This window comes from Schistocerca piceifrons, chromosome 3 (genome assembly GCF_021461385.2).
Source record: "Schistocerca piceifrons isolate TAMUIC-IGC-003096 chromosome 3, iqSchPice1.1, whole genome shotgun sequence".
Lineage (NCBI taxonomy): Eukaryota > Metazoa > Arthropoda > Insecta > Orthoptera > Acrididae > Schistocerca > Schistocerca piceifrons.
Window position 1 is genome coordinate 850,394,582 of NC_060140.1, and position 26,962 is coordinate 850,421,543.

At 42.2% G+C, this 26,962-nt stretch overlaps 1 protein-coding gene across 1 annotated transcript in view; it reads left to right on the plus strand.

Annotated features, from left to right (window-relative positions):
* Window positions 1-4,941: 4,941 nt before the first annotated feature.
* The window catches only part of LOC124788115 (purine nucleoside phosphorylase-like), a 63,292-nt gene continuing 41,271 nt past the window's right edge, over window positions 4,942-26,962 (plus strand). The window contains exon 1 of the mRNA XM_047255239.1: window positions 4,942-5,130. Coding sequence (XP_047111195.1) covers window positions 4,988-5,130 — 143 coding nt within the window. The 5' untranslated portion in view covers window positions 4,942-4,987. The remainder of the gene's footprint in view (window positions 5,131-26,962) is intronic.

Here is a 26,962-nt window from a genome sequence, read left to right on the forward strand (position 1 = left end):
TACCAGCGTCTCAGGGACTTTGGTTAATAATTTTGTATAACATTGTTGGAGAACAGCTATCTTATTGTGATAAAATTATTTAAAAGAAGTCTTGATCGCGACCGATGTTAACGTCTGACCGGTCTCCGCCTTTTAATTACGAGCTATCATCAGAGTTTGCACTGTCATATTAAAAGTAACAGTGCTATGCTACATAGATAAGACAATTAAGTGAAAGTATACTCTAAAACAATGCATCACTATCCATCTGGATGACGGCGATGGCGCCTGACCGCTGTGGATGCCTAAGTCACTGTAACTGATGCTAATACCTTACCAGCCGCGAGTTATAAATAGGGTAGTGAGAGGGCGCTCTAGAGCATAAGGCATCGCCGTCAGCCAATGCGGAACGACTTACATACCGTTTGAGTTTTCATTCTTAAACATTTATCTTTTAAATTTAACTAATCAAGAAACGAGTTTATATTCATTTATGGTTCATAACTTATATTACAGCCAGCCTCATAAAATGCATGACAATCTGGTGTAAATCGTTAACTGAGGTCCAGAGCGTCGTTTGCATGAAATAAGTAGCACTATAAGATCTTTAGTTCTATAGCTGCTGCTGTTTATTCGTAATGAAACCAAATGTATGGCGTATTAATATCAAAATTATACATATTGACTTATTTGTATTAGTAGTCAGTTATTTAAAGTCTTAAAAGACACTAGAAATAACTAAACGCATCGTTGTTTATGTCAGCCATCTCTTCGTTCCTGTAATAACGTATTAGGACCCCGTTTCCATGGAGACATACAGGTTGATATGTCTGTCAGTTATCAAAGATATACTTGACGCTTGTATAACTCTGGAGGTCGGTGGTCTATCACTCACCAAAGATAAAAGGGGCGTTGTTTACGGAAGTGGCGCCAGTTTAGACACATAATGTTATTGTGGATAATCTGTGATACATCACTGTTCACAAGAGGAAACGATTTGTTACAAGTAATTTAGAAACACTTGGAGCTTAGAATAAAAATATGTCTTAAGAAGAGCAGTAAAAATGTGGAAATTATGTACACATTTCATTTGCGAAATCGTTGACGTTACTGGTATTATAAATTAACATTTCTGCGACTGTCCCGTGTTTTATACAAGGAGGTATTCACAACTATTAAAATAACGAGGTAAATTTGAAAGATTTGTTGTCTATTTGATGCCTTATATAGGGAAAGTACAGCCAACTTGCCAATGGCCGCCATGTTGGGGCCCTGCGCCGCTGGTGATACGCTGACTTCTGCAGCATTATTAAAGAAGTGCACTCAGCCGTCTAATGCACTGCTAAAACTGATCAGTGGCTTCAAACTGAACATGTCGGGTACTTAACAACAAAAAATCTCAACAAATTTAAGCTAAACGAGTTGTAAAGCACTTGTTGTGGTGAGCATGAAACACAGTTTCTTAGGATAGGTTAGGTTAGGTTAGCCCTGCTATCCTTTATCAATAGCGAAAGCAGATTTCGCAGTTCTTGTTGCGGTATCGAGTTTTAACACCTGTTGTTGTAATTAGCGTTGAACTGGATTGTTCAATTTTCAGCAGGACAAGAGGGAACCAATATTAGTTAACAAGTGCAAGGAAAAATACATCACTAATTTAAAGCTCTATATCGACTTACTTCTTGTTCCTGCTACTCGGTATTACGAAAATTAGCCCAATGGCTCTTTTGTTATTCGAAATAAAGCATTGTAATCAGATATATATGGGCGGTACCTTAGTAAACAGAATTGATAAAAGTGCGTATATGGTTACACATGCTTTATCTTTTTGTCAGATTTATTCCATAGCTGTGGCGCTGTAGTCACGGACTGTGCGGCTGGTCTCGGCAGAGGTTCGAGTCCTCCCTCGGGCATGATTGTGTGTGTTTGTCCTTAGGATAATTTTGGTTAAGTAGTGTGTAAGCTTAGGGACATGACCTTAGCAGTTAAATCCCATAAGATTTCACACACATTTGAACATTTTTTTTTCTATTCCATAAAATTTTGTCTGCAAATTGTTCTATGACATTAGAAGAATGATTTCGAAAGTACAATAGAATACAATATTTTTGAAATGTGTTCAAATAAAACTAGGCCTACGATCAAATGTAGGCCGTAGGAAACAGTAACAACTGTACTGATATTACTATACTGTGGGTAAGCGGACAGGTTGCAACAGTAATAATAGTTTGCTGGTAACATTTATGGTTACTGAATGAAAGGTCGTAGATTCGGTACTTTAATAGTGCAATTTTTTTCTTTTTGCACATTATATTGTGTGGAACAAAGTACAATTTATTATTGTGAGCATCCTAAATATAAGTTTAAACCATACTGTACAGTTAAGCTGTACCGTCTTCCTCCATTTTCGCCTCGAAACGAACAGCCAAAAATACAGCATTGAGGCATTATTCTACTTAAAACTTCTAAAATTTACAACAGTTCGTAGCGCTTGGGCCCACAATGGCTGCTAATGTTACGTGACGCGGTTACAGCCACTCCTGAACTGAGGACGGCGCCAGGGGACTAGGATGGCCATACTTTCCTTTTGTACAGAGCTTTAATGCCTTAGGCTCTGGAGCGCCCTCTCTCTACCCAATATATATGCCGTGGCTGCTTAGCCATCACAGCCGATGCGGATCATGGGAGGCCCCACTACATGGACTCTCACCGCGAAGTACCTCGGGGTCCCCCTGGACAGCACCTCACGTGGGGGCCACACATAAGGGATATTAGGGGTAAAGCCTATGGCAGATTGAGAGCACTGTACCCAACCTTGAACCCGAAGACAACCCTACCCACACGCTGCGGTATTACGCTGTTTCTCGCCCTTATAAGGCCGGTAATGGGATATGCGGCAGTAGTGTGGGGCAGCGCGACAGACTGCCACATCTGAAGATTGCAAGGCCTCCACGGTAGAATACTTAGGATGGCCCGACATGCTAAGGCACAGCAATGATTATTAACCACCATAAAATGCTCATCACACAATAGGACCAACACAAACAATAGGCCTGCCTAAAAAAACACATTAGGAAGCGCAGGAATAGTGCAAAGCACTTAACTTGCACAACTATCCAATTAGGTAAAGAGAGAGCCATCAGCATCAGTTAACAGTGGCTGAGGCATCCACAGGGGTTCAGGCGTCGTCGCCCTCATACAGTGGGTAGTGGTACATCGTTTTAGAGTGTACTTTTACATCATTAGCTTCTCTATGTAGTATAGCACTGTTACTTTTGTTAGTACACTCAGATGATGGCCCGTAATTGAAAGGCGGAAGCCTGTCAGAAGTTAACGTCGGCTGAGATCTAGACTGCTTTTAAATAACTTTGGTTAATGTGGTCGGTTAGCTATGGTCTACGGTAGTACCTGAATACAATGAGCACGCCATTAAGGGCGGCAGGATGTCAAACGGGCCGATTTGGAGAAGGGAGGCACCACAGGACATTTTAATTTCCACTGTTTATACTTTTACAAATAAATTCATAAAACTTTGTCAGCGCGACCAGGAAGGATTCAGGATTCATACTCATGGCAATGGAAGTACAAAAACATAATAAAATAATTATTTTTTACATGTGAAATTCCATCATTTGTTTCACTTACTATTGGCTGCGTTGTTTGCTATAGATACACTTTTCTTCATAACTAAGAGAGATTCTTCGATGAATTTTGGACAGCATAAAAGCCATACTTACAAGTGTATGAAACTCTAGAGTTTATTTAATTTATGAAAAAATGAATGAGCTGTTACATTTTAAACTTCATGTTTAGAAAAAACTTACAGTTAATTATTTCAATTTTCACTACAGTTTATAATAGACTTGGAAATTTGTAGAGTTTTGCATTAAGGAGTTTGTGTTTGATAAGCATACCAAGTTTGAAAGTAATAGGATATTTTCTTTGGGTGTTACATGTAACTAAGTACAGAAATTTGTGTTTTGCGGAAAATTGCCGTAAAAGTTTCTGCTTGCATTTGGAATGCTCTTAGAACTCTCCAGCACCATAAGTGTGTTCTTTTTCATTTTCTAAATCAGTTTTCTTCTTTTCACATTCCCATGATGCACTCTTCTTGATTTTATCACCTCCAAAAATGATTTATCTGCTTTCTCTACACGCTCTCTGTCTATCACATATGAAGCTTTGATGCGGTTCATTCTGGGCTTGGTTCCCATTTTGTCTGAAACATATTTCCTGTGTTGCACACCATCACTAAAATATGAAACTGCGTCATAAACGTCAATAGCAAGTGCATTTCTTCCCACAAAAATGGTTTTTGGCAATCTTTCCCATACACATTGGTTAAAACTTTCATTTGTATTTTCGTCGATAGCAGCAGAGAAAGTATCGATATCAACAGTCCTTTGTTTCGCGTATGACAATCTCTGGCGCAAATATAAACATTCTAATTCTACAGAGCAAAATGCACTTACATATGAGAGAAGAATGTTGTGCAAAGGAGTGTGGCACTGCATCTTGGCGCACTTAAAACCAAACAACGTGCCTTATTATCGCTCAAATATTTATGTTTTATACATCAAACGATTCAGGAAGATGTGCACTACAAAATAGGCATATTTTAGAAAAATCGAATTTTTTAAAATTTTTGACGTCCTGCCCCTCTTAATTGAGGCGATAACCGATAGTTATATTCGGCCGTTTCCGTGGCACGCTGGTAAAATTCGTGACATCTGCCCGGTGACGTGAGCAGCCAAGCAGAGTTCAGGGACTGCACAGTCGCCCGATGGGAGGGAGGTCTGGTCGTATCTCCCGTCCAGCTGAGACCGATTACGTAACAGCCCGCACTTATCAGGCAGATAGGCAGGCAGCCGCTGGGGACTTCGCGCTTCCGTAGTTGGCAGCGCTGCGGCGCGGTCAGCCCGAGTTTATATATAAACGCCGGCTGGCCCTCCATGTGGCCAGTTGGCTCTGCGATCAGCCCGCTAGCACCACTTCAGCAAAAGAGAAAGACATGAGCGGCGCGGTGGGCAACGGCGTGGTCGCCAACGGCTGCGACACGTGCAAGGCGAGAAAAGCCCGGACCCAGCTGCAGAACGGACACGGCAAGCACGACGCCATCAACGGCGGGCCCTACAACACGGACGAGAGGGAGAGGTGAGCAGCGTACCATAGCGTAGCTTAGTACCCGTTCACCCCATAACCTCTCTGCTTCGAGGAATCACGTGCACAATTACCGAAGAAATACCGCAATTTTCTGTACACTGACGTGTTTTAGAGGACTCGTCCGTAATACTGATTCGCGCAAAAGCCAGGAAAGTTAACATCTTTTAAATTTACTTCCTAAACGAATATAATACAGCGAAATGCCACAGTGCTTCGTCACGCAAGTTAGTTAGATGTTTCGTACAACAATTAAGCGATTTTTTTTCGACATACGTGAAACAAGTCACCTTACAGAATATGTACACGTCATACATGTCAACATCAGTCTACTTATTTTTTAGCCCTAATCTTGTAACTACCCTTAAAAATTATTTTCCTTTTTTACGGGCTAAATGTTTTTAAATAAAAATTCTTCCGTGGTATAGGAGTTGTCTGAGAGAAATGATCTTGCGTTGGAGTCATTTTGCTACCTGTCATTTTGTGGTACTGGGCAAAACATGATAAATTTTTGTTGCTCCCTGTTGAACTCCTTTCTGAACCACTGACAACTGAAACAATGGGTACTAAAGGTCCATTTCTTTTCCCTTTAGTGTTATAGCTAGACGCCTATCAATTAGGGGTGGATTATTTGTGACGAACTTCATTAGTGAATATGTCAATTGTGATGGTGCAGTTAAAATGCCTAACTTCTTGAAGAGGTTCCTATATATTACCCTTACTGCTCGCCTTCTTTCAATCAATACTTCCTTTATAAATGGTGAGTTACCCCAGAAAATCGTTCTATAGATCTGTGGGGATATGCAGAACATGTGAGGAGGTTGTCTGTCTACAGACTCATGTTCGTGTAGTGCGCCAGCTGTTTGTAAGACTGTTCGTTGTGCAGAACTGAATATAGGCTGTTTTCTAAAAATTTAGTGAGAGTACATTTTCAGAAAGACACTTAATACCTATTTTAAAAAAAAAATCGTTAAGAATCTTCTCTCATTTTCTGTAATGGGATTTATTATAACTCTAATAGCGTGTACAAAGAAGTACCGATACTTCTTGATCCATGTTAAGTGGAAGGTCATTCACGTATTAGGGAATAGGAGTGGGCCCGTAACTGAACCTTCTGGGACCGCTGATTTCTCCCGAGTTACTAAAATTTTCTCCTCACATTGTTTTGAAATATTCAAGACAGCTTTTTTTTCTTTAAGTACGATTCAAACCTGTCGTTGCAAATACGAGAACCAGAAAACAATTTTTCCTCTAAAAGCAATATGGTGTACGCAATGAAACGCCTTAGGAAAATCAAATACCAATGCGCCGTACAAGGAACGCCATTGTATATTCTGTTTCCCTGTACTCGCTTTATGCCTGCTGTGAGACAAAAGTGTGCAACGATTTTCGGGTAGAGAGGCTATGGCTGGAATGGCAAGTAGAGACGCGCTCACACGCACGCATACAGGCAGGAGAGAGCGCGACCACAGTGGGAAGACGCTGGAGTCGTACTCGAGAGAATTGGTGTCCAAATTCCCATCTGATTAAACAGATAGAAATTCTGGGATTTCCTTTGATCACTTAAGGCAAATGCCGGGATGATTCCTCTTCGAAAAGACACGTTCGCTTTCTTTGACCATCCGTCCCCTATCGGGGTTAGTGCCCGGCCTCTAATGTTCGCGTCGTCGACGTGACGTTAAAGCCTTACACTGCTTTCATCACAGCACGTTTCTGCAGGGGGGCAAAATTATTTGCAGAACTGGAGTGTACACGGTCTCGACACTTAGCTATAAGTTTGAAATTATACAAACCAGAAAGAGTAGTTGCGTGGTCGTACATCTTAATAATGTGATATCACGATGATTTCAGCTTCATTTTTGTGCACGGAAAGGGCCAACTAAACACTGTGTCGGCAGTTACACCTAAAGTTGTGACTAGAGACAGCAAATAGTGTGGCGCTGCAGTAATTTTCTGTAGAGACGGCTGGTTTTGCCAGGTGTCGCAACCTCGCAAGAACACGCGCGACCGTTACTGAAGTGTTGAAATGTCTGGAGTGTTGTAGAGCCCCTATTAATATGTATTGAAACTTCCTGGCAGATTAAAAAGGTTTACAGGTCTGGTACTCAAACCCCGGGCTTTTGCCTTTTGTGTCAACGTGTTTAACCGACTGACGTGTCCAAAGTAGACTCAGAAACAGACCTCGCAACTTTACTTTCTCCGACACCTCTCCTCCTACCTTCCAACTCCACAGAAATCCTCTTGCACACCTTGAGGGGCTAGCACTCTAGGTTGTGGATGAGTCGTTTCTGCACAATCTCGTTCCTTTTAGGAGTGCTAGTCGCACAAGTATGTTGGAGAATTCCTGTGATGTTTGGAAGGTAGGAAACGAGGTACTGGCGGAAGTAAGGCTGTGAGATCGGGTCGTGAGTCGTGCTCGGACACCTCAGTCCGTACACCACTCAAAGGCAATAGGTCTCAGTCCTGCTCCGACACCCTATTCCAAATCGGCGCACACTCCATTGCAGTCCGCCCCGATAGCTGAGCGGTCAGCGTGACGAATTGCCGTCCTACTGGCCCGGGTTCGATTCCCGGCTGGGTCGGAGATTTTCTCTGCTCAGAGACTGGGTGTTGTGCTGTCTTCATCATCATTTCATCCCCATCCGGCTCGCAGGTCGCCCAGTGTGGCGTCGAATGTAATAAGACCTGCACCAAGGCGGCCTGACTTGCCCCGCAAGGGGCTTCCCGCCAATGACCCCAAACGCTCATTTCCATTTTCACTCAACTGCAGAATGAAAAATTCATTCTGCCATACTGATATCATTTGAGACTGAGTTCTACATCAGTAGAAAGACGAGAGGGAAGAGACTGGGCCAAAGAACCGTCACAACATTTTCCGAAGCGATTTAGAGGAATCACACAACACTTGACGATAAGGATAATCAAGGGAGCGGAGTGGACTGGATCTCACACTGCCGAAAGAGAGACCGATACCTTAATCATTACGTCGTTTCGTCGAGTCGTCATCCTGAGATCTTCGGAACTATTCCTACGGAGGTAAATTAAAATTTACACGTTTGACTTCAGAATTGTGTGTTGTAACCTCCTTTATAATTTACAGCGCAAATGAAGCCCTTACTTCCGAATTACGTGCCAACTAAAAAGCTCTTACAATTAATTTCAAATCAGTTTTTGCATATATCTGTCTGACAATTGTATACAGGCATTCCCCACCCATTTAAGGTTCTCCTGTTACGTCCTTAACCTGTTTGCGAAGGACATCATAAGATCTTCTCCCAGTGGGAACAAGTTACATAAGGAACAGGTATCTTGCGTAACTAGGGACAGGGGCCTGTACAGGAACAGTTACTGGTTAACCAACATTAGCTCCACTTATCGACATTATCCCCGATTCTCGCACAGTTATCGTCGTGTGTCCAGTACATAAGTCTACTGCTCAGCAAAATAACTAAAGATTTTGCTGTTTGTCAAACTGCCTTTGTGTTACTGGAATACACATAAAAGTTTTAGAGATCATATATTAGAAGGTTGCAGTTCTGTTTGGAATACTGAAACGGAGAAAAGTTTTAGTTTAGAATGTATTTACTGATGTGTCACTTACCTGTTCGTATTTTGTTCTGCGTGTTCCCATGCCTTACTGCGATCAGATATGTATTAGGTAACACTACCTTTGCGTCTCCGCTACAACTTATTCATTTTTCCCTTTAAATAACTTCATTGCTTCACAAGCTTCCGGGTATATACGTATTATGCAATTGCTCAGCCGTGAAAGACTTGTTCGGGGGCGTATGATATCAAAGACAGAAACGATAAAAGGAAAATTTCCGACTTGGGAGAATAGACAGATCTCTATACTGCTCAGTCGTAACCATATAATTCTGCAGGTTTCCCTACGGGGCAGTTTAAGATGTAGCAGATATCATAAACCTAGCTGTACGAAAGGGACATTCAAAACGAAAATTTGCTGGAGAAATCCTACAACAGTGTAATTCATACAGGTTCTTATCACGTTAGAGTGCATGCAAAAGATTCAGAGAAGAGCTGCAAGATTCATTAGTGTCTTGTTTAGTCGGTGTGGGAGCCTCACAGAAATGCCCAACAATCCTTAGTGGGGTTACACCCATCCCTAAATTACATCTCGCGAAATAACCATAACGATAACAGAGATAGATTCATGCTTGAGGAAAGCTTCTCGGAATATGGGCCGAATAACAGAGTCGTCTCTTGATATAACGTTTTGACAGATCTCCGTTTTTCTCATGACGATGACGAGTAGAAAACTTGCGGAAAGGTTGCATTGAGTCATCTGTTTTATTCCGTTGATAATCCGAGAAGGTTTCATCAATGGAAGCAGAGAAAGCCTGCATTTAATTCGGGCATGTGCTAAGAGTCTGTACTGAGAGCTTATTTCGGTCTTTCCGAGCACCAGTCGCGAACGTAACAGAAAAAAGTGTGGAGGGGTAGAGAGGGAACTATACTGATACAGCGTAGCCTCGTCGAGACACCAGTGCATAGGCGTTAAGGTTAATATATCGTCGGTTGCCATCAGCCGTAACCACTAGCTGGCGAAGACTTGCCGTATCATTTCGCGAACTACATCCGTTTCCCCGAAAAGCGGTAACTTCCATATTTGGCGTGCAGGTTTCGCATTTTCGTGCTCTGCGCTTCACACAACATGACATCGCGCAGTTGACCGTTGACTCTTTAGAACTATTCAAGCATAGCAACCTTTAGGGTGTAGCCCATGTCGGCTAACTGACAAATTAGTTGTTCCCACATGAGTGACTATGACAGGACAAAGTTGAGTAATCCAAGTTTGTATGATTGTCTGCTCAAAGGAATGAAGTTGAACAGAAAAAAAGTTATAAAATGAAGTAAGAAGTGGGTTTCATATTTATCTCTTACTGCTCATTTAACCAGTGGCCCAACTTAAATCCTTTCAAAGGGACCATCCCCGCGTTTGCCTGCAGCGATTAGGGGAAATCACGGACAACTTAAAGCTGGATGGTCGGACGAGGATTTGAACCGCTTTCCTCCAGAATGCGAGTCGAGTGTGTTAACCACCACCTTAGCCACCTCGTTCGATACTGCCATTGTGGCAAACAGATTTAACGCCAGCTAGTTTCGTTACAACGTTTACTTAGAAGCAAAATGAAAGGTGCATTCCGACAGTAAAATATATTTAATTAGTAGGTTTCAACGACGTGCACGCATTTACAGCCTGTGTCGTTTCCTTTAATTTGTTAGTTCCTTGATCGATCTTAAGTCATGTCACTTCTTATATATGTATTTAACATGTGGCCGTAGTAGCCAAAATGAAATCACACATCCATTACAAGGGACAAATACAAAAGTGTCGTAACAGCTATACTTGGATTTCCTGATGGCACACGCTAGAAACTTTTCACTCATTAAACTTAAAAAGACAAGCTGCACTGGTTTTACAAATGACTTAAATATATGTGTCGGGTTTCTAAAAAAATTAGAAATGCTCATAGGGCACCACTCTCTTCTCGTAAACACATTGACATTTAGGACCTGGTGCGCTGATCCACAACTATTGTTAACCCACCTGTCGGTTGGCTAGACGCCCTTTAGGCAAGAGCAAAGCTTTCATTTACAAGGAGATTCCGAATTACTGTTGGAACATAATTTTCCAAGCGTAGCTCAGTTGTTCGTGAGAACATCATAATGTGAAAGTTCTTCTGATTCTTAAGGTTATTTTAGGCTACCAAATTTTGAGACACAATCGCGTAATCAGAAATATTCTTAATTTTTTTCCCTTACAAACGTAAATACGAGACTAAAATTAAAGCAGTGTTTTGCTGTTACACACTGACCATCTTGTCCGTCTGGAACAATGGCGCCTTGTTACTGAATGAGAAACCGTATGCTTGGAAATTTGATAACATTAAATGGAATGGCAATCGTATCAGTATGTTGACTGTTTTTTAAAGAAAATACGAACCACCTGAACGATCAACGTACTTTCCCGTCTCTTTATATCCACTTCTATAGGTGTACTCTGCAATCCACTGTGCAGAACATTATGGAGCGTACATCGTACCAGTCTTACCCCTTTTCTGTCCCATTCGCTTACTGAGCGAGCGAAAAATGCCTCCGTTCCGCTCTAATATCTGTTGTCTCATTCCCGTGATGCTTTTGCGAGGTATACGCTGGTGGCGACGGCATTGTCACGGAATATTCCTAGAATACCGGTTGTCAGATTTCACGTAACAGGCATTCGGGAGAATTGCGACGCCTTTCTTCCAGCGATTACGATTCGAGTTCGCCGATCGTCTCTGTCACACTTTAATGTGGACTATACCTACCTGATACTGCATCACGCCTCTGGTATACGTTTGATGTTACTCATCAGTCCCAGTCTGATAAGGCCTCCAATACTCGAGGACTAGGCATCTAGCGTCTTTCATCAGATTTCCTTTACAGCTTCACTCAAATTTTCCTGTATTACCACTGAATATTTAAAGTGTTTGACGTGCTCAAGACGTTCGTGTTGCGTCTTATAATCGGGTATTATTTGGCTATTTCTCACTGTTACAGATATTATCTTGCATTTATCGATATTCAAACAGATCTATCATTCATTACACAAAGTACAAACTCTGTCCACATCTTTCTGAATTTTCTTACGATCATCTTGGGACGATACTTCGAATAGGCGGTGGCAGCAGCAGCAGCATCGCCAACGAAACCTTCCTAATAAATAGTTTCTGTGCACGGGTACTATAAGAATTACAGAATCTATTGCGCTTTCTTGAGGACATCTGATGAGACGTTGTTCGTGTTGAACATTCGCCGTCATGTAGAACGTACTAGGTCCTATTAGTGAAAATTCAGAGAGCCAATATCATACACTGTATGATCATATTTCGTTACATCGGAAGACTGAACCTACCATTTACGAGGTACCCAATGGAGGAACGTAAGCGTGATCTCAATAAACCTTTTTGTGATTATGGATAAAGAGTTCGAAAGTAATTACGTTTAGACTGTGCTGTTCGGTACATACGGTGTGGCAGTGTACTCGGACACATTTTTTTCCTTACTAGAAATAGCAGCCGTAAACGGCAAGTAGAATATTCGCAACCGTCCAGTGGTAAATGTCGTCTATGGCCTCCTTGAGAGAAACCGCTCCTCACCCAATATATACTGCAAAGACGCGGTCAGCTGCCGGTTTCCACACACCAGTTGACCTTCTCTGCAGGGAACGCAGGAATTGGCTTTTTGCTACGACGCTGCCTTCAGTCGCATTGATAAAGTAATCTTAGTTATGACAGTGGTGAGCACAGTGGAAGAAAACTCTAGATTTTTTCTTTTATCTTCGGAAAAAAAGCATTCATTGTGTAAGAGTGGCTAATGCCTCCGCAAAAACTGCCATTTGGGCATTGCAAACTATCGCGAAATTTCTGTTTTCGTTTTGTTGTCATTCGACAACAGGTTTCGCGCAGAGGAAGAGTCCGGTAGTATCTAGTTACTAGTGATGAACAACAGCGAGATGCTACATCGTGTAAATACAGTGAAGAGGCAAAGAAACTGGTATACCTGCCTAATGTCGTGTAGTGTCCTCGCGAGACTAATGTCAGAAGTAGTGCTGGAGGCAATTGACACTATGAATCTTGCAGGGCTGTCCATAAATCCGTAAGAATACGGGGGACGGGGGGGGGGGGGGGGGGGGTGGAGATCTCTTCTGAAGAGCACGTTGCAAGGCATCCCAGATATGATCAATAATGTTCATGTCTGGGGAGTCTGGTCGCTAGCAGAAGTATGTAAACTCAGAAGAATGTTCCTGGAGCCACTCTGTAGCAATTCTGGACGTGTGGGGTGTCGCATTGCCCAAGTCCGTCGGAATGCACAATGGACATGAGTAGATGCAGGTGATCAGACAGGATACTAACGTACGTGTCACAGTCCTTTCTAGACGTATCAGGAGTTACATATCACTCCAACTGCACACACCCCACACCATTACAGAGCATCTACCGGCTTGAACAGTACCCTGCTGACATGCAGGGTCCATGGATTCATGAGGTTGTCTTCATACCCGTACAAGTCCGTCCGCTCAATACGACTCTAAACAAGACTCGTCCAACCAGGCAACATGTTTCCAGTCATCAACAGTCCAATATCGGTATTCACGGGCTCTGGCGAGGCGTAAAGCTTTGTGTTGCGTAGTCATCAAGGGTACGCGAGTGTTTAAAGAAGTGTTTTGCGACTGATTTTTTTTCTGTTTGTTGTTCACTTAAAGGTGAACATTCGTAAGTGTGAAACGATGTTGACGAAACATGATGGATGTGTAGAGGGGGCAAGATACTGAAATACATTTTTGTGCCCAGTTTCACTTTTAAGGATGAAACACACCCCGAAAGGTAATTTGGGATATTAGGTTTGGAGGGAATATCTTCGAAACGATGAGAAAAAAATGTTTCTCATATGAAGGTTGACATGTAAATAAAGTTATTGGCAACAATGTAATCGAATTTTCTAATAATTTGAAATTTTGCAAAACATTCCAAAACCATTAATTACTTTCGAAAAAGGAAACTTTTGTTACTTTCAAGCTACATACATCCATGTGTAATAAAGCTGGTTTCTGAAATACCATTTTTGGAAAATAAGCTGTACATAGTCTGCTGTCCGAGTATTTTCAACATACCTAATTGAAATTATCAACATTCACTATTAGTCTAATTATTTATTCTATTTATTTGTTTTACGCTTTAAATTATTTTGTGTTTTACATTTGTCTGTTATTCCTTTTTGTATTTTGTTTTTTTTAGTTTAAAATTTATACGTGTATTTTGTGTAACTAATTATTATGATAGAAAATAATTAAAATAATGATCATAGGTAAACAAATGCATAAAACATAATGTTTTATTACAATATGGACATAAAATACACGGAATTTCTTCACATGATATATACGAGAGAGAACATAAAACAAAATTCAGCAGGATTTCAAATTGTTGCGGGTGACCCTGGAAATATTCTGATTTGTGTCAGGCATATTTCAGTACATTGGTAAGCCTTGGCGAAGAGAATTGATTATGTACTAGTGACTGCAGTTTGATTACATTGTTTCTCAAGTGCTGATTGACATCCGTAATCATTCAACAGAACTAAATCTGAATATCTTCCCAGGAAGGTTTTCCAACATCTAAAGCCGTGTACATCTCACACTACTTTACCTGCCCCATCCAGCCCTTTGGGACTTTGTCTCCGCTCAGTATTCTGAGCGTAATATCTCGAAACAGCTTTTCCACGGAATTCATCATGTTCACCTTCAACGATGATTTAAGTACCTTGTGGTAATAGTGTTTCCGCATCAGAAACTGTATTCACTGTGTCTGTAGTCCACATGCTAATGTTTCCACTATCCCATTTCAACTCCATTTCACGTATTTAACAACTACATTTATCATCTGCAAATGTCTTTTCTTAAATCACCATGGGTAGTATATATATATATATATATATATATATATATATATATATATATATATATATATATATATCTTATCTGAGCCTATATATATTGTAGCCCCCCCCCTTCCCAAACACACACTTTAAAGCACTCCATTCAGATTCAGGTTATGTTCCTTGTTAAATCGCTAATGGAGGAAAACTTTCTGTTGTCTATTTTCTGGTTACGAAATGAACCTTTGTCCAGCTTTTCTAGTAAGACTGTAATGTTCCAACTTACATAAAAATGATAATAGCGGTATTTACGCTGCAAGTTATGTTGAGGCGCTCTCTGAAAACCTTTAACGACACTCCTGGCCAGTCCAATGGATGCAGTTCAACTACAGATCACTAATTTAAACTTTATCGATCACTTGTGTTTTGTAGCGTGGAATGTAGTCGCTAGCAGTGGCGTAGCTACACTAAGCGCTGCACATGTCAGTACCAGTGAAATGCCTCCAGCCGTGTGTTGCGTTTGGATGTTTCCGTTTCTCTGATAACACGTAGATTCCTATGTTTTGTAGCACTATACAGGCCGCCAGTATCTGGACATTTCGTGTAGGACCTATCTGGGCCGCAGTTACCAAGGTTAGCAGGAAACGCCAATTTGAAGCACATCCGGCGGCAAAGGTAGTGGTTAGTCACGCAACATGTGACGTCACATGGACCGCATTGAGTTCTGCGCCCGTCGCGAAGATACTGCTGCCTCGTGTCAACAGATGGCAGGTGCGTTTAGTAGGAAGGAAATGGTGCTTTTGTACATAGTTTCTTTGGTAGGAAAGTGGCGCGCTGTGCCGAAGTCATCACTTTGACAACAAATGATTGCTCGGTGTTGGTTTGTAAGCAAAGCCGCCCACGTTAACTTTGCTTTTGATGCACGGTTGTTTAGAGCTCTGTGTGCCCTCCTCTGTTGCTTCCAGATACCGTACTTCGTTGTTGTGAAAGGTTTAAGACAGTCTCTTCTATTCTGGCAATTGTTGTATAAGTGGAAGGCACACATCTGCACCTTGCTCGGATTTAGTTTGGGGCAGTTAGTATCATAAGATGTAGATAGTTTTCAACCGTTTGATAGCTTCTTGCATTAGAGACAACTGGGGTTAAAGTTCCTATCCGGTCTCGTCCAGTTTTATTTCTTCCACGGTTTTTCTAAATGTCTCAAGACGAATCCTGGGAGGGTTTCTTTGGAAGGACAAGGCTGATTTCCTTCCCCATTCCGAGCTTGTGACCCGTCTCTAATGATGCCATAGTTGTCGGGGCGTTAAATTCTGATTTTACTTCCTTCCTTTTGTCTCGAGTACCTTCCCCTTAGTCACAATTTTTTTTTCCAGCAGGGAGAGGGATGCAAGATTCTAGAATCATTTTCGATTAAGAGTTACCAGGAGTTCGACACGTGTCATGGTACAAGAAGTAGCTTCTATAGGCAACACAAAAAATGTATTACGTATTATAGAATTTAAGGTTATCCACTCAATATTTTTGGATAGATTCTGTAAGGTGGTGGTGTGACACGTCATTTTCGATGTGAATTCTGTCTTTAATTCTGGTCGTTCAAATGCGTAATGCATCTTGTGACGTACGTTCCCCAATAAGCTAAAAACAAAGTTTGTTTTGTTTCCTATGCGTGAGGATGTAACTTAGACTTCTATTTTACGCAGATTTTTTACGATAATTTGGTATACCATAGGATTGGGGCTGTTAAATAACGCTTAGACTATATGATAAGGTTACGCTGTAAGTAAGGTGAATGTACTGACGTGACAATACGTGGCACTAATTGGCATTTTTTATATTATTAATTTTGTATTTCCAGACTTGTCGACTTACTACTCTCGTTGTCTACACAATATGATTATCTTTAGCAGTCAGTGCTACTCATGATGGGTGTTACCCCGATGTGGCTCGACAAGAAAATAAGTGGTTGTGTACAGCAGCCATGGTAGATATTTTATTTAAAATGTCGTTCTACCAATCGTGGAGGCTGCGAAGCACTGCGTGTATAAGGAGTAATTAACTTGACGCTGGAAGAATCAATACAAGAGAAATATTATTGATAGAGACGAAGACTAAATTATGTAGAACAGATGTTCCAGATCTGTGTCCCGATGTGGTACTCTGTTTTAATCTGCCAGGAAGTTCCACATCAGCGAACACTCAACTGAAGAGTGAAATAGTTATACGAGTATATAATTTTGGGTGTTGCCCTAAATACAGATGAACAGATTAGCGCACTACAGCTATGGATACACAGTAGCAACAGGGAAAACTGTTAAATATTAAGAAAGAGTATTTACAAAAAGTTTGAAGTCTTGATCGTATTGCGCTAAAAACCACGTCCTTGGCAGTAATTTTCCTGTCAAAACAAACCTCGCTTCCTGAAACCCGTCCACTGCCCCTCTGCCCACACACAGGAACAGCTTCTGCCTGCATGAGCACCGGAAAAATTCTCCGCCATCCCATTAATATGCTAATTGATGCAAATAACCTCACCTGTCGGCTGTTGTTGGATCCAAGACGCTCTTAAATTTTCTGCGCAACTCGCGATGGCGTACCTCCTGGGTTCAGACTAATTTTTATTCATCGGTATCATAATCGGTCATTTTTCATACACTGCTCAGTACAGACCTGCCTTCTTATGCAAACGTCTTAACCTGGCTTCTGTACCCGCCACGCTTCCGGAACGAATATTTCACATCTCTGCAACAGTGTGTGCGCTGATTTGAAATTGCTGGCAGATCAAAACTCTGTGTCGGATTGCGACTCGAACCTGGCACCCTTTCCTTTCGCTGGCAGTGCTCTTACCGACTGAGCAGATTTTTGTTAACTAAAATTCATCTATTGTTGTGAAATACAATGAACTAAAAAGTTGTAGAAGTGCTTATGCAAAGCGTACCCACTATCAACACATCCTTTAAATTATTTACATTACGCAAGGAATTAATTAAAAAAGAATACGGAAACAGAAGAAAATATCAGTGTACGCCTATGTTTTACATCCACATGAATACGTAATTTCGTTCTCATGGCTTCACTTCCGGCAGTATCTCTTTATTTCCTGTACTTAACTGAAGTTGTCCCGCATGATATGATGAACTAGTGCTCCTGGAAGATCCTCTCGGCTGTGACTAAGCCATGTCACCCAATATCCTTCCTTAGGGGGGGGGGGGGGAGAGAGCTTGTCCAGCAAGGTGTGCAAAACAGCTTTGGTTAAGTGTAGGAAATAGGAAGGAGGTTATAAGGTTACGGCTGAACCATCGACACACTCCTGTGGATGTCACAGCGGTATATGGCAGGAGAACTTCAGTTACGTACAGGAAATACGAGGGATACTGCTGGAAGTGAAACCGTGAGAACGAAATTATATTCTAATGGATGTAAAAAGTAGGCTGATATTGTCTTCTGTTCTGTTTCCGTATTCTTTTTTAATTAACTCCTTGCTTAATGTAAATAATTTAGAGGATGTGTTGATAGTGGGTACGCTTTGCATAAGAATTTCTACAAATTTACCTGTAAACTGATCACTCCCCATACGATCACAAGAATTTCACTACAGGTGTGACGCAAATCGTAACTTAATAAACCAAGTTAAATAAACAGCGTTGGTCCCAACATGGGTGCTGTAACTGATAAAGATGACAATGACACGGAATTCAACAAACTACTGAATAAAACAATATAGAGCTCTATTTATTAAAAGTTCCTGTAGACTCCAGATTAAACACAAATACACAGACAGGGAACCGTTAAATTCATTAAATATTAACACAGGTAGCAATGGAATTAAAATATCGACACCTTGGCAAAGATGGGATAATGAGTCCGAGGTGAACACTCTGAGTCAAGACAGCATTAGGGGAACAGCTAAGTTCCGGAAGCTGCACAGTATTGCCGAATGTTAATCAAGGAGGAAAGGAGGAAGTACAGGAAGGAATACGTATGCACCTACTGTCTTGGTTGAGCACATATTGAGGTCGCGATTGCTAATAAACATGCTTGAATTAAAATATGAAAGACCTAACATCAGTCGGAAATCCTCGTGTACGTCCCATAGCTCGGTCTGTGAACGCTGCGGTTGCTCGCCATAATTGAAGCTAGCAGTGGCAGCAAGCGGCTGTGACCCAGAGCCTGGAATCGAAGTCCCTCTCTCTCGCATCGTGGCACCGAAAATGCGTTCAGAGCGCTCCCACAAGACAGAGACAGACGCTAAGACTGAGACCGAAGTTTTGTTTTGCTTCTGCAAGAGAGTGACTTATGCATGCCTCTGACCACCAACGACAGTGATTCTTCAGAGTGCCGCTCAATCAGACCCGGTCTAACAAAGCACCTATCTCCCTTCCATACTCTCAATTTTAATATAATGTCTGACAGACTTAAATTTTCCTTGAGACACTTGACGAGGATAGAAACTGCGGTAATGCATTAAAATTTGTACAAAGGCCAGGACTTGTTCCTATATTCCGACATAACTGTTGTAAGGAGTGTGACCAAAATATAACTTAAATGTTTATTTGGCACTACAGAAGTGAAACGAATCACAGCAAATAAATTTTTTTCTTGAATGTGATATAATGGGTTACTAGGCAAATGGAGCAATGTTATGTTAGCAAGTAAGTAGTGTGTTAGTCCTACATGAAAGTACGGTGAGTTTCGAGATTCTTTTTTCGAAACACAGTAAAATTATGTGCTGCATTCTATATGGAAGCTTGCTATGCTTGATACACTTAGGACTTGTGAATTTATATCAGCCATACGACCGTTATGTCGTCACAGCAGAACACTTTGCAAGAATTCTTGGCAATTTTTACCCTGGTGTAGTTTTTAGCTATTCTACATTAGGACATGGAATGAACATTTTGCAAGCATGGACATAACTTATAGTGACTTGGTTGTGCCACCATTGCCTCGGTTGCCTGGTCTCATTATTTGTCGTAATTTTTGTAAGATGTATGGTCATATTCCCATTATATATGCTCCAACTCATGGTTTACATTTGAAAATGACGACGTAGTTCGTCGAAAGTAATGTAACCCACCTTTTTTTTCTTTTTTTAATAACAATTTATGTACTGTGACTATGGCTTCACTATTGTAGTGTCAAATAAACATTTAAGCCAGGAATTGTGGTGGTTAGCACATGTGCCTCATAAGCAGACGACCTTGGTTCAAGTCCTAGCCTGACACAAATTTTAATTCCTTGCTTCAGCTTCTGTCCTTATCGAAGACAGTCGAGACTCATACGTCTCCAGGAAAACGTAATTCAATCAGATCAGTAAGTCACCTATGCCTGATGTACAGGCAGGATTTGCGCCTTACATTTAGGTGGGGTGCTATTTAAGTATAAGAGAGCCTCGGCAGTACTAAAGATTTAAGTCTGGGAAAACCGGCTGAAGGTGAAAACTGAAGTTTGTGTTAGGGAGGAAATTGGATTAGATCATCCGTGCAGGTTTCGTAACCAAAACGCCACAGTGGTGAAGTGGTTAGCACATCAGACCAGTAACCAGGAGACCTGGGTTCAATTCCCAGCCGGCCGAAGTGGCCGTGCGGTTAAAGGCGCTGCAGTCTGGAACCGCAAGACCGCTACGGTCGCAGGTTCGAATCCTGCCTCGGGCATGGATGTTTGTGATGTCCTTGGGTTGGTTAGGTTTAACTAGTTCTAAGTTCTAGGGGACTAATGACCTCAGCAGTTGAGTCCCATAGTGCTCAGAGCCATTTGAACCATTTTTTTCAATTCCCAGACTCGGCACAGATTTTAATTCATTACTTCAGCTTCTGTCTTTAATATAATTAACCAGCCGTGGGGATTTTTAGTGCTGGAGCTCAGAAACAGGCAATCTCTGACTCCCACTATCTGTCCAGTTTCGCGTTTCAGCTAATAAGGCCTTCTCCGTGTAAACACGAGCGAGTTTTGCGCTCCAACTCCAGAATTTATTTACATCAGTCAACGATAGCTGCTCTTATTGTTTCTTAGCAGAGCCAACAACCTGACAGCTGCGAATTCCATGCTGAAAAGCTCGAGAGCCGAATGGCCTCTTCACACTGTCCCGTGCCCAGAGGTGGTCAGAATAGGGACTTCTTCAGCGGAGTGGTGCATTACAATAAGTCACGCACTGTCGGGTCGATCTGGGACACAGTATCAGCGGTAGGTGAGCAAAGGGCAGCCTAAGATTCGTTGGTGGGATGCTGGTTATGAGCAGTTTACCCCCAAAAATGACTGTGTACAAAACACTTAGGTGACCAATTCTGAAATAAGACTCTTGTGTCCGGGATCTAGGTTAAACCAGATTAAAAGGAAACGTCCGGAGTATACCTAGAATAGCGGCGTGAGTAATCATAGACTTGTTGGATGACAAAAACTCTGACAAACCTTAACTGGCAGAAAACCGAAAAATGAGAACTTCCTTGGAAAATTTTACGAACCTTAGTTCAAGGCGGCAAATGGAATATTCATACACATCGTTAGGATGAAACTGATCTGATATTAGCTCACATAGATGCGTACACGCAGCCCCCCCCCCCCCCCTCCCTGCACCCATGAAGAGAACAGCGAGAAGGATGGAAGGGTGGAGTGAGACAGTATTCGGTAATAAAGGTAGGAGACGAGGTACTGGCAGAAGTAAAGCTGTGAGTACCGGGCGTGAGCCGTGCTTCGGTAGCTCAGTTGGTAGAGCACTTGCCCGCGAAAGGCAAAGGTCCCGAGTTCGAGTCTCGCTCGGGCACACAGTTTTAATCTGCCAGGAAGTTTCATATCAGCGCACACTACGCTGCAGAGTGAAAATCTCATTCTGGAAACATCCCCCAGGCTGTGGCTAAGCCATGTCTCCGCAATATCCTTTCTTTCAGGAGTGCTAGTTCTGCAAGGTTCGCAGGAGAGCTTCTGTAAAGTTTGGAAGGTAGGAGACGAGGTACTGGCAGAAGTAAAGCTGTGAGTACCGGGCGTGAGCCGTGCTTCGGTAGCTCAGTTGGTAGAGCACTTGCCCGCGAAAGGCAAAGGTCCCGAGTTCGAGTCTCGGTAGGGCACACAGTTTTAATCTGCCAGGAAGTTTCATATCAGCGCACACTCCGCTGCAGAGTGAAAGTCTCATTCTGGAAACATCCCCCAGGCTGTGGCTAAGCCATGTCTCCGCAATATCCTTTCTTTCAGGAGTGCTAGTTCTGCAAGGTCGCAGGAGAGCTTCTGTAAAGTTTGGAAGGTAGGAGACGAGGTACTGGCAGAAGTAAAGCTGTGAGTACCGGGCGTGAGTCGTGCTTCGGTTGCTCAGTTGGTAGAGCACTTGCCCGCGAAAGGCAAAGGTCCCGAGTTCGAGTCTCGGTCGGGCACACAGTTTTAATCTGCCAGGAAGTTTCATATCAGCGCACACTCCGCTGCAGAGTGAAAGTCTCATTCTGGAAACATCCCCCAGGCTGTGGCTAAGCCATGTCTCCGCAATATCCTTTCTTTCAGGAGTGCTAGTTCTGCAAGGTCGCAGGAGAGCTTCTGTAAAGTTTGGAAGGTAGGAGACGAGGTACTGGCAGAAGTAAAGCTGTGAGTACCGGGCGTGAGTCGTGCTTCGGTTGCTCAGTTGGTAGAGCACTTGCCCGCGAAAGGCAAAGGTCCCGAGTTCGAGTCTCGGTCGGGCACACAGTTTTAATCTGCCAGGAAGTTTCATATCAGCGCACACTCCGCTGCAGAGTGAAAATCTGATTCTGGAAACATCCCCCAGGCTGTGGCTAAGCCATGTCTCCGCAATATCCTTTCTTTCAGGAGTGCTAGTTCTGCAAGCCGCAGGAGAGCTTCTGTAAAGTTTGGAAGGTAGGAGACGAGGTACTGGCAGAAGTAAAGCTGTGAGTACCGGGCGTGAGTCGTGCTTCGGTTGCTCAGTTGGTAGAGCACTTGCCCGCGAAAGGCAAAGGTCCCGAGTTCGAGTCTCGGTCGGGCACACAGTTTTAATCTGCCAGGAAGTTTCATATCAGCGCACACTCCGCTGCAGAGTGAAAATCTCATTCTGGAAGTATTCGGTAATAATTAAGATATTTCAGGGAAATCACGGAAAACCTAAATCCGGATGGGCACTGGAGGATTTTAACCCATGTCCTTACGGATTCGAGTCCATATCAACCGCAGCACTACTATATTTCCTAAAATAAGTGTGAAATTTAGGATTCAAAATAAATTCCATTGTTGTTGAACCTTTGCAGAAAATCCGACAGTCATTCGTGCGTCTGCCTTGGCGACACGTCTTCGTCCATTTGACATGCGACATTCAGTGCGACTTATTGCGCTCATGCGTTATGGTAAACAGTTCAATCTCCGAGCCAGCGCGGCGGTATGAATGTGACACCAATCTATTCCCATCGACCCCGTCTGGCGGTTTCAAATTCTATTTGTCAGTCGCAAGAGCAATGGTGCATTGACGTAAGCGCGGGTCACATGTCTTCGCTCCATTGCTTGCAAACCCACTCGCAGCTGCGAGATATATTGCGCATTTGCACAACCCGACAACTCACTTCTAATTTAGAGGAAAAGAGTTGTCGTATAACTTTATACGAAGCCTGTTAAGCAAAGAAGCAATCTTTACGAGATGTTGAGCTACGCTCTCTTCGTACCGGTCACCAGGGCTCATCTACATACATACACGACAAGCCCCTGTACAGGAAACAAATTCGTGACAATGATTTTCCAATTTAATAACAGACAGAGGTCGCCTGTAGATGAATACGTTATGAAACTACCTGGTTGACTGAAATTTCTGAGCCGGAAAGTCGGCCTTTACCGGCTGTGATCTTGGCAGCTTCATTTTTTGACAAACTTCTTTATTAATTCTAGTCTTAGAAAAAGGCAGTTACGATTTTTATAGGCTGTTCTTATGAGTAATTGTTTGAATAATATTACATTAATATTTTTACAGAATACAATAACAAAAAGTACCTGTTGGTTACAGTGGGAAGGCACGTACAAGGAATTTGATAATTACAGTCGGTAGCTGTAGCAGTCATAGAACGACCTATTTACAATTTTCAAAAACATGGAATGAAATTTATATGTACTTCTTCTGCTGTAACTGGCAGATATCTTCACCATCACTCTTTGAGTAGTAGCATTTCCGTATTCCGCATTGTAGTGACCTCCTTCGTGAGTACCCAGAAGCTAATGAAACAGTGTGCATTTGTTGGTGCTTTCCTCTGTGATCTGTCTGCAGTAATTGCCTCTAATGGCAATTTTCAGTCTTCTCTTTCTTACCCGCTTCAGCCTCTGTAGTCGCCTTCCCAATACACATATGAATCGGATTTCCCTCCCTGTTTTCAGTGGTATGTTTTATTCCTTTTTATTTTTTTGGATTATCAACACTTTCGTACTTCTGACACTGAAAAAATATGAGCTGAAATAAATGGTGAGCAGCGACTGAAGTCAACTGTTCTACGCAACGTAAACTTCAGCTGAAGTTGCTGTCTGAAGATGGCCAAGTATAGTCCGAAACCGGCCATTTTAATAAAGTACCAATCACGATATAGGCTGTTTTTTCACTGATTTTAACGCTGATTCGCGAAGATAATAGTACATATTTAAGAGCGGAATGATAAATAAAGCAGAACGCCATGGAATCTAACTTTTTTCGCTCATGTTTTATAATTTTTTTGCTCGTTTTCCGGTAAGAAATTAATGAACAAAAACCAGCTCTTAATTAAGGATTTAATTATGAAATAAGTGTTCGTAATTAAGTACATACCTTCTGGAATAACTTCCATTTAAAAACAAATTCGGCCTAATTTCGATGAGCAAAAATATTTCATCCGAACGAAATTCGAGCTTAGGAAGAAACAGCTGACCGATTCCAAGACCGGGATTCAAGAGTCGCATCATTACTCTAGCCAATCTATTAAACGAGAATTCTTCACCCTCGACTTTTTATATGTTTATGGCCACTTTTTTCGGGATTCTGAACCAATGTGGGCTGTACTTGTTGTGACGCAGAGAATTCTGCTGGATATATCCAACTGCCGCCCAAGGAGTACCTAAAACAAATGTTTACACTTCCACGTAATATAATTAGGTAGAAAAATGCGTAACTCAAGTGTATATTATTTAAAATGCGTATACAGTAATGTAACGTTAATTAACAACTCGTTTACTCATTTACAGACGACGAGGGTAAAGAAAACTTCGCACCGCTAACTTCTTAGGGAAAAATCCCGAATGTAATTCCGCAAAAATTCTGTACTCTCACACTACAAAAATGCTGGGATATACGAGTATTCAAAACCTATGTCCCACTTGGAACAGAAAAACCTTCTCCACGGAAATTAGTATTGGTCTCAAAAATACCAGTTATGCGAAACTGAACTCCCGCTGATCACAAATGATTTCTTCAGAGGGTGGACGTAGCCAGGTTGATTCGGCGTTGCTGGACTTCCAAAAAGCTTTCGATCCAATAATACATCGACGATTTCTAAAAGAAACACGTTCCTACTTAATGTTTACTCAGGTCTGCGAGTCGATCAAAACTACTCTTACAGGCAGGACGAACATGTTATATTGTGTAGTGTCATTTTCAGTGTGATCTAGTGATACTAACGTGCAGTCCCAGGCGCCTGTAATAGGACCGTCCTGTTCACATTATACAGACATGACTTGGCTAGTGACATTAGTTGCGCAATCTCTGGCCTTTCACAGATACTGCACTGATTTACAAGGAAATTCTACAGGCGAGAATTGCAGTAATTCCCGGTGAGGCCTTGTTAAAATGTGTGCTTTTCACAAAGAATGACAACATCCGAATGCAGAGAAAGGCAGACTTGTATAGTACGCAAAGCGTAACACCACGGTATCTGCGGGCTACCGAACTTGACTAAAAATGGTCAGAACACAACACATCGTGGGATCGGCGGTGTATAGAGGAACGATGTGGAGCCAGCACAAGGACTCTGTCGTTTTCGTCATCTTTGCCGCCGCCTTTAGAACAAAGACCGATTTGATGCAGATTATCACGGTGCCCTATCCTGTGAACACCTCTCCATCTCTTCATAACTGCAACCTCCACCGATTTGAATCTGCGTACTGTATCCAAGCCTTGTCTCAGTGGCGGTTGTGAGTAGCAGAAAGGTTCAGAAACTTTCCCTTTTGGCCACATGTCGCGAGAAGCTTGTTACAAAACATCAAGCGCTGTTTTTCGGGGTAGAAACTATGAATATTTTCGGGAAACAAACTACGTAATTACTCAGAAGAGATCGTGCAGATAAAATCAGGTAAATATCAGCGCAGAGGCGTAACTGGCGTCTCGCCAGCGGTGTCTCATGTCCGACACCATGAAGTCGCAATGGAGACGTAAGGTGTCAGGTGTCCTCCAGAACTCGGTATGTCAATGACGTGTCTTTAGTTTTGTTGTAAATACACGTGTCCTGAGGACATCCAGTTGTATCTAAGAGCAAAACTGATAAATATGGAGACAGTTAACGAGAATCTCAGTTCCGACCTACGTGGACTATTAAAATGGGCGCAGGATACAGTGGTAAAGCTCAACCCATCCAAAACCCAAGCGGTACTCGTTGGTCGTAGAAGGCCCCTTAGCGAGAAATACTGCGAGTCGTTGCCATCTTTAATCCTAAATGGGACAAATATCAATTTTTCTCGGTCAGCAAAAAGTCTGATAGTAATAACACATGACAAGCTAACCTGGGCTCCGTGCACAGATGCAATGTGCATCAAGGTAGCAGCATCTCCCCATGGCCTATAAAAATATAAAAAGCTCTTCCTTTTCGATCTGAAAAAGCAACTTGCGCAAACGCTTATACTTCCAACAGTTGAGTTCAACGATGTTATCCTGCAAGACCTTTCTCAGCTCACGGCGCATAGGACTGGTTGTGAATGCCTGTGTTAGTCATATCTCTGATCGACTCTTGGACCATATGCACAGCTATCCTGGCTGCGTGCAGACTACCACAGAGATTTCCATAGCCTCTGTCTTCTTTATTGTCTTATCAACACACACTGTCCCCCATATGTCTCCTCTCCCATAACACTCTTTCTGGACAACACGGCAGAAACACCTGTTCCCATTAGAGCAACAGCCTGCCTGTCCTTCATATGTGAACTCAATAACATCGCTAGCATCGAAAGACAGTTAATTACGTATTTGCTGAAACAACAATAATTATAAATTTGTCCCTGTGCGCACTCGTTGCCGCAATGCATTCTTCTTTCCAACCAGATCTCCCTCTCTTTCCCAGTGGTCTTACGTGGTGCAGTCTACCTAACTTTTCCTCCATCACAACTCGCTTCATCAGAAAGTATCACTTATTATTATTATTATTGGCAGCAACACCAGTAACAACAGAAATACTGTTCGTAAGGCTGTTAACTTCGTACGTTT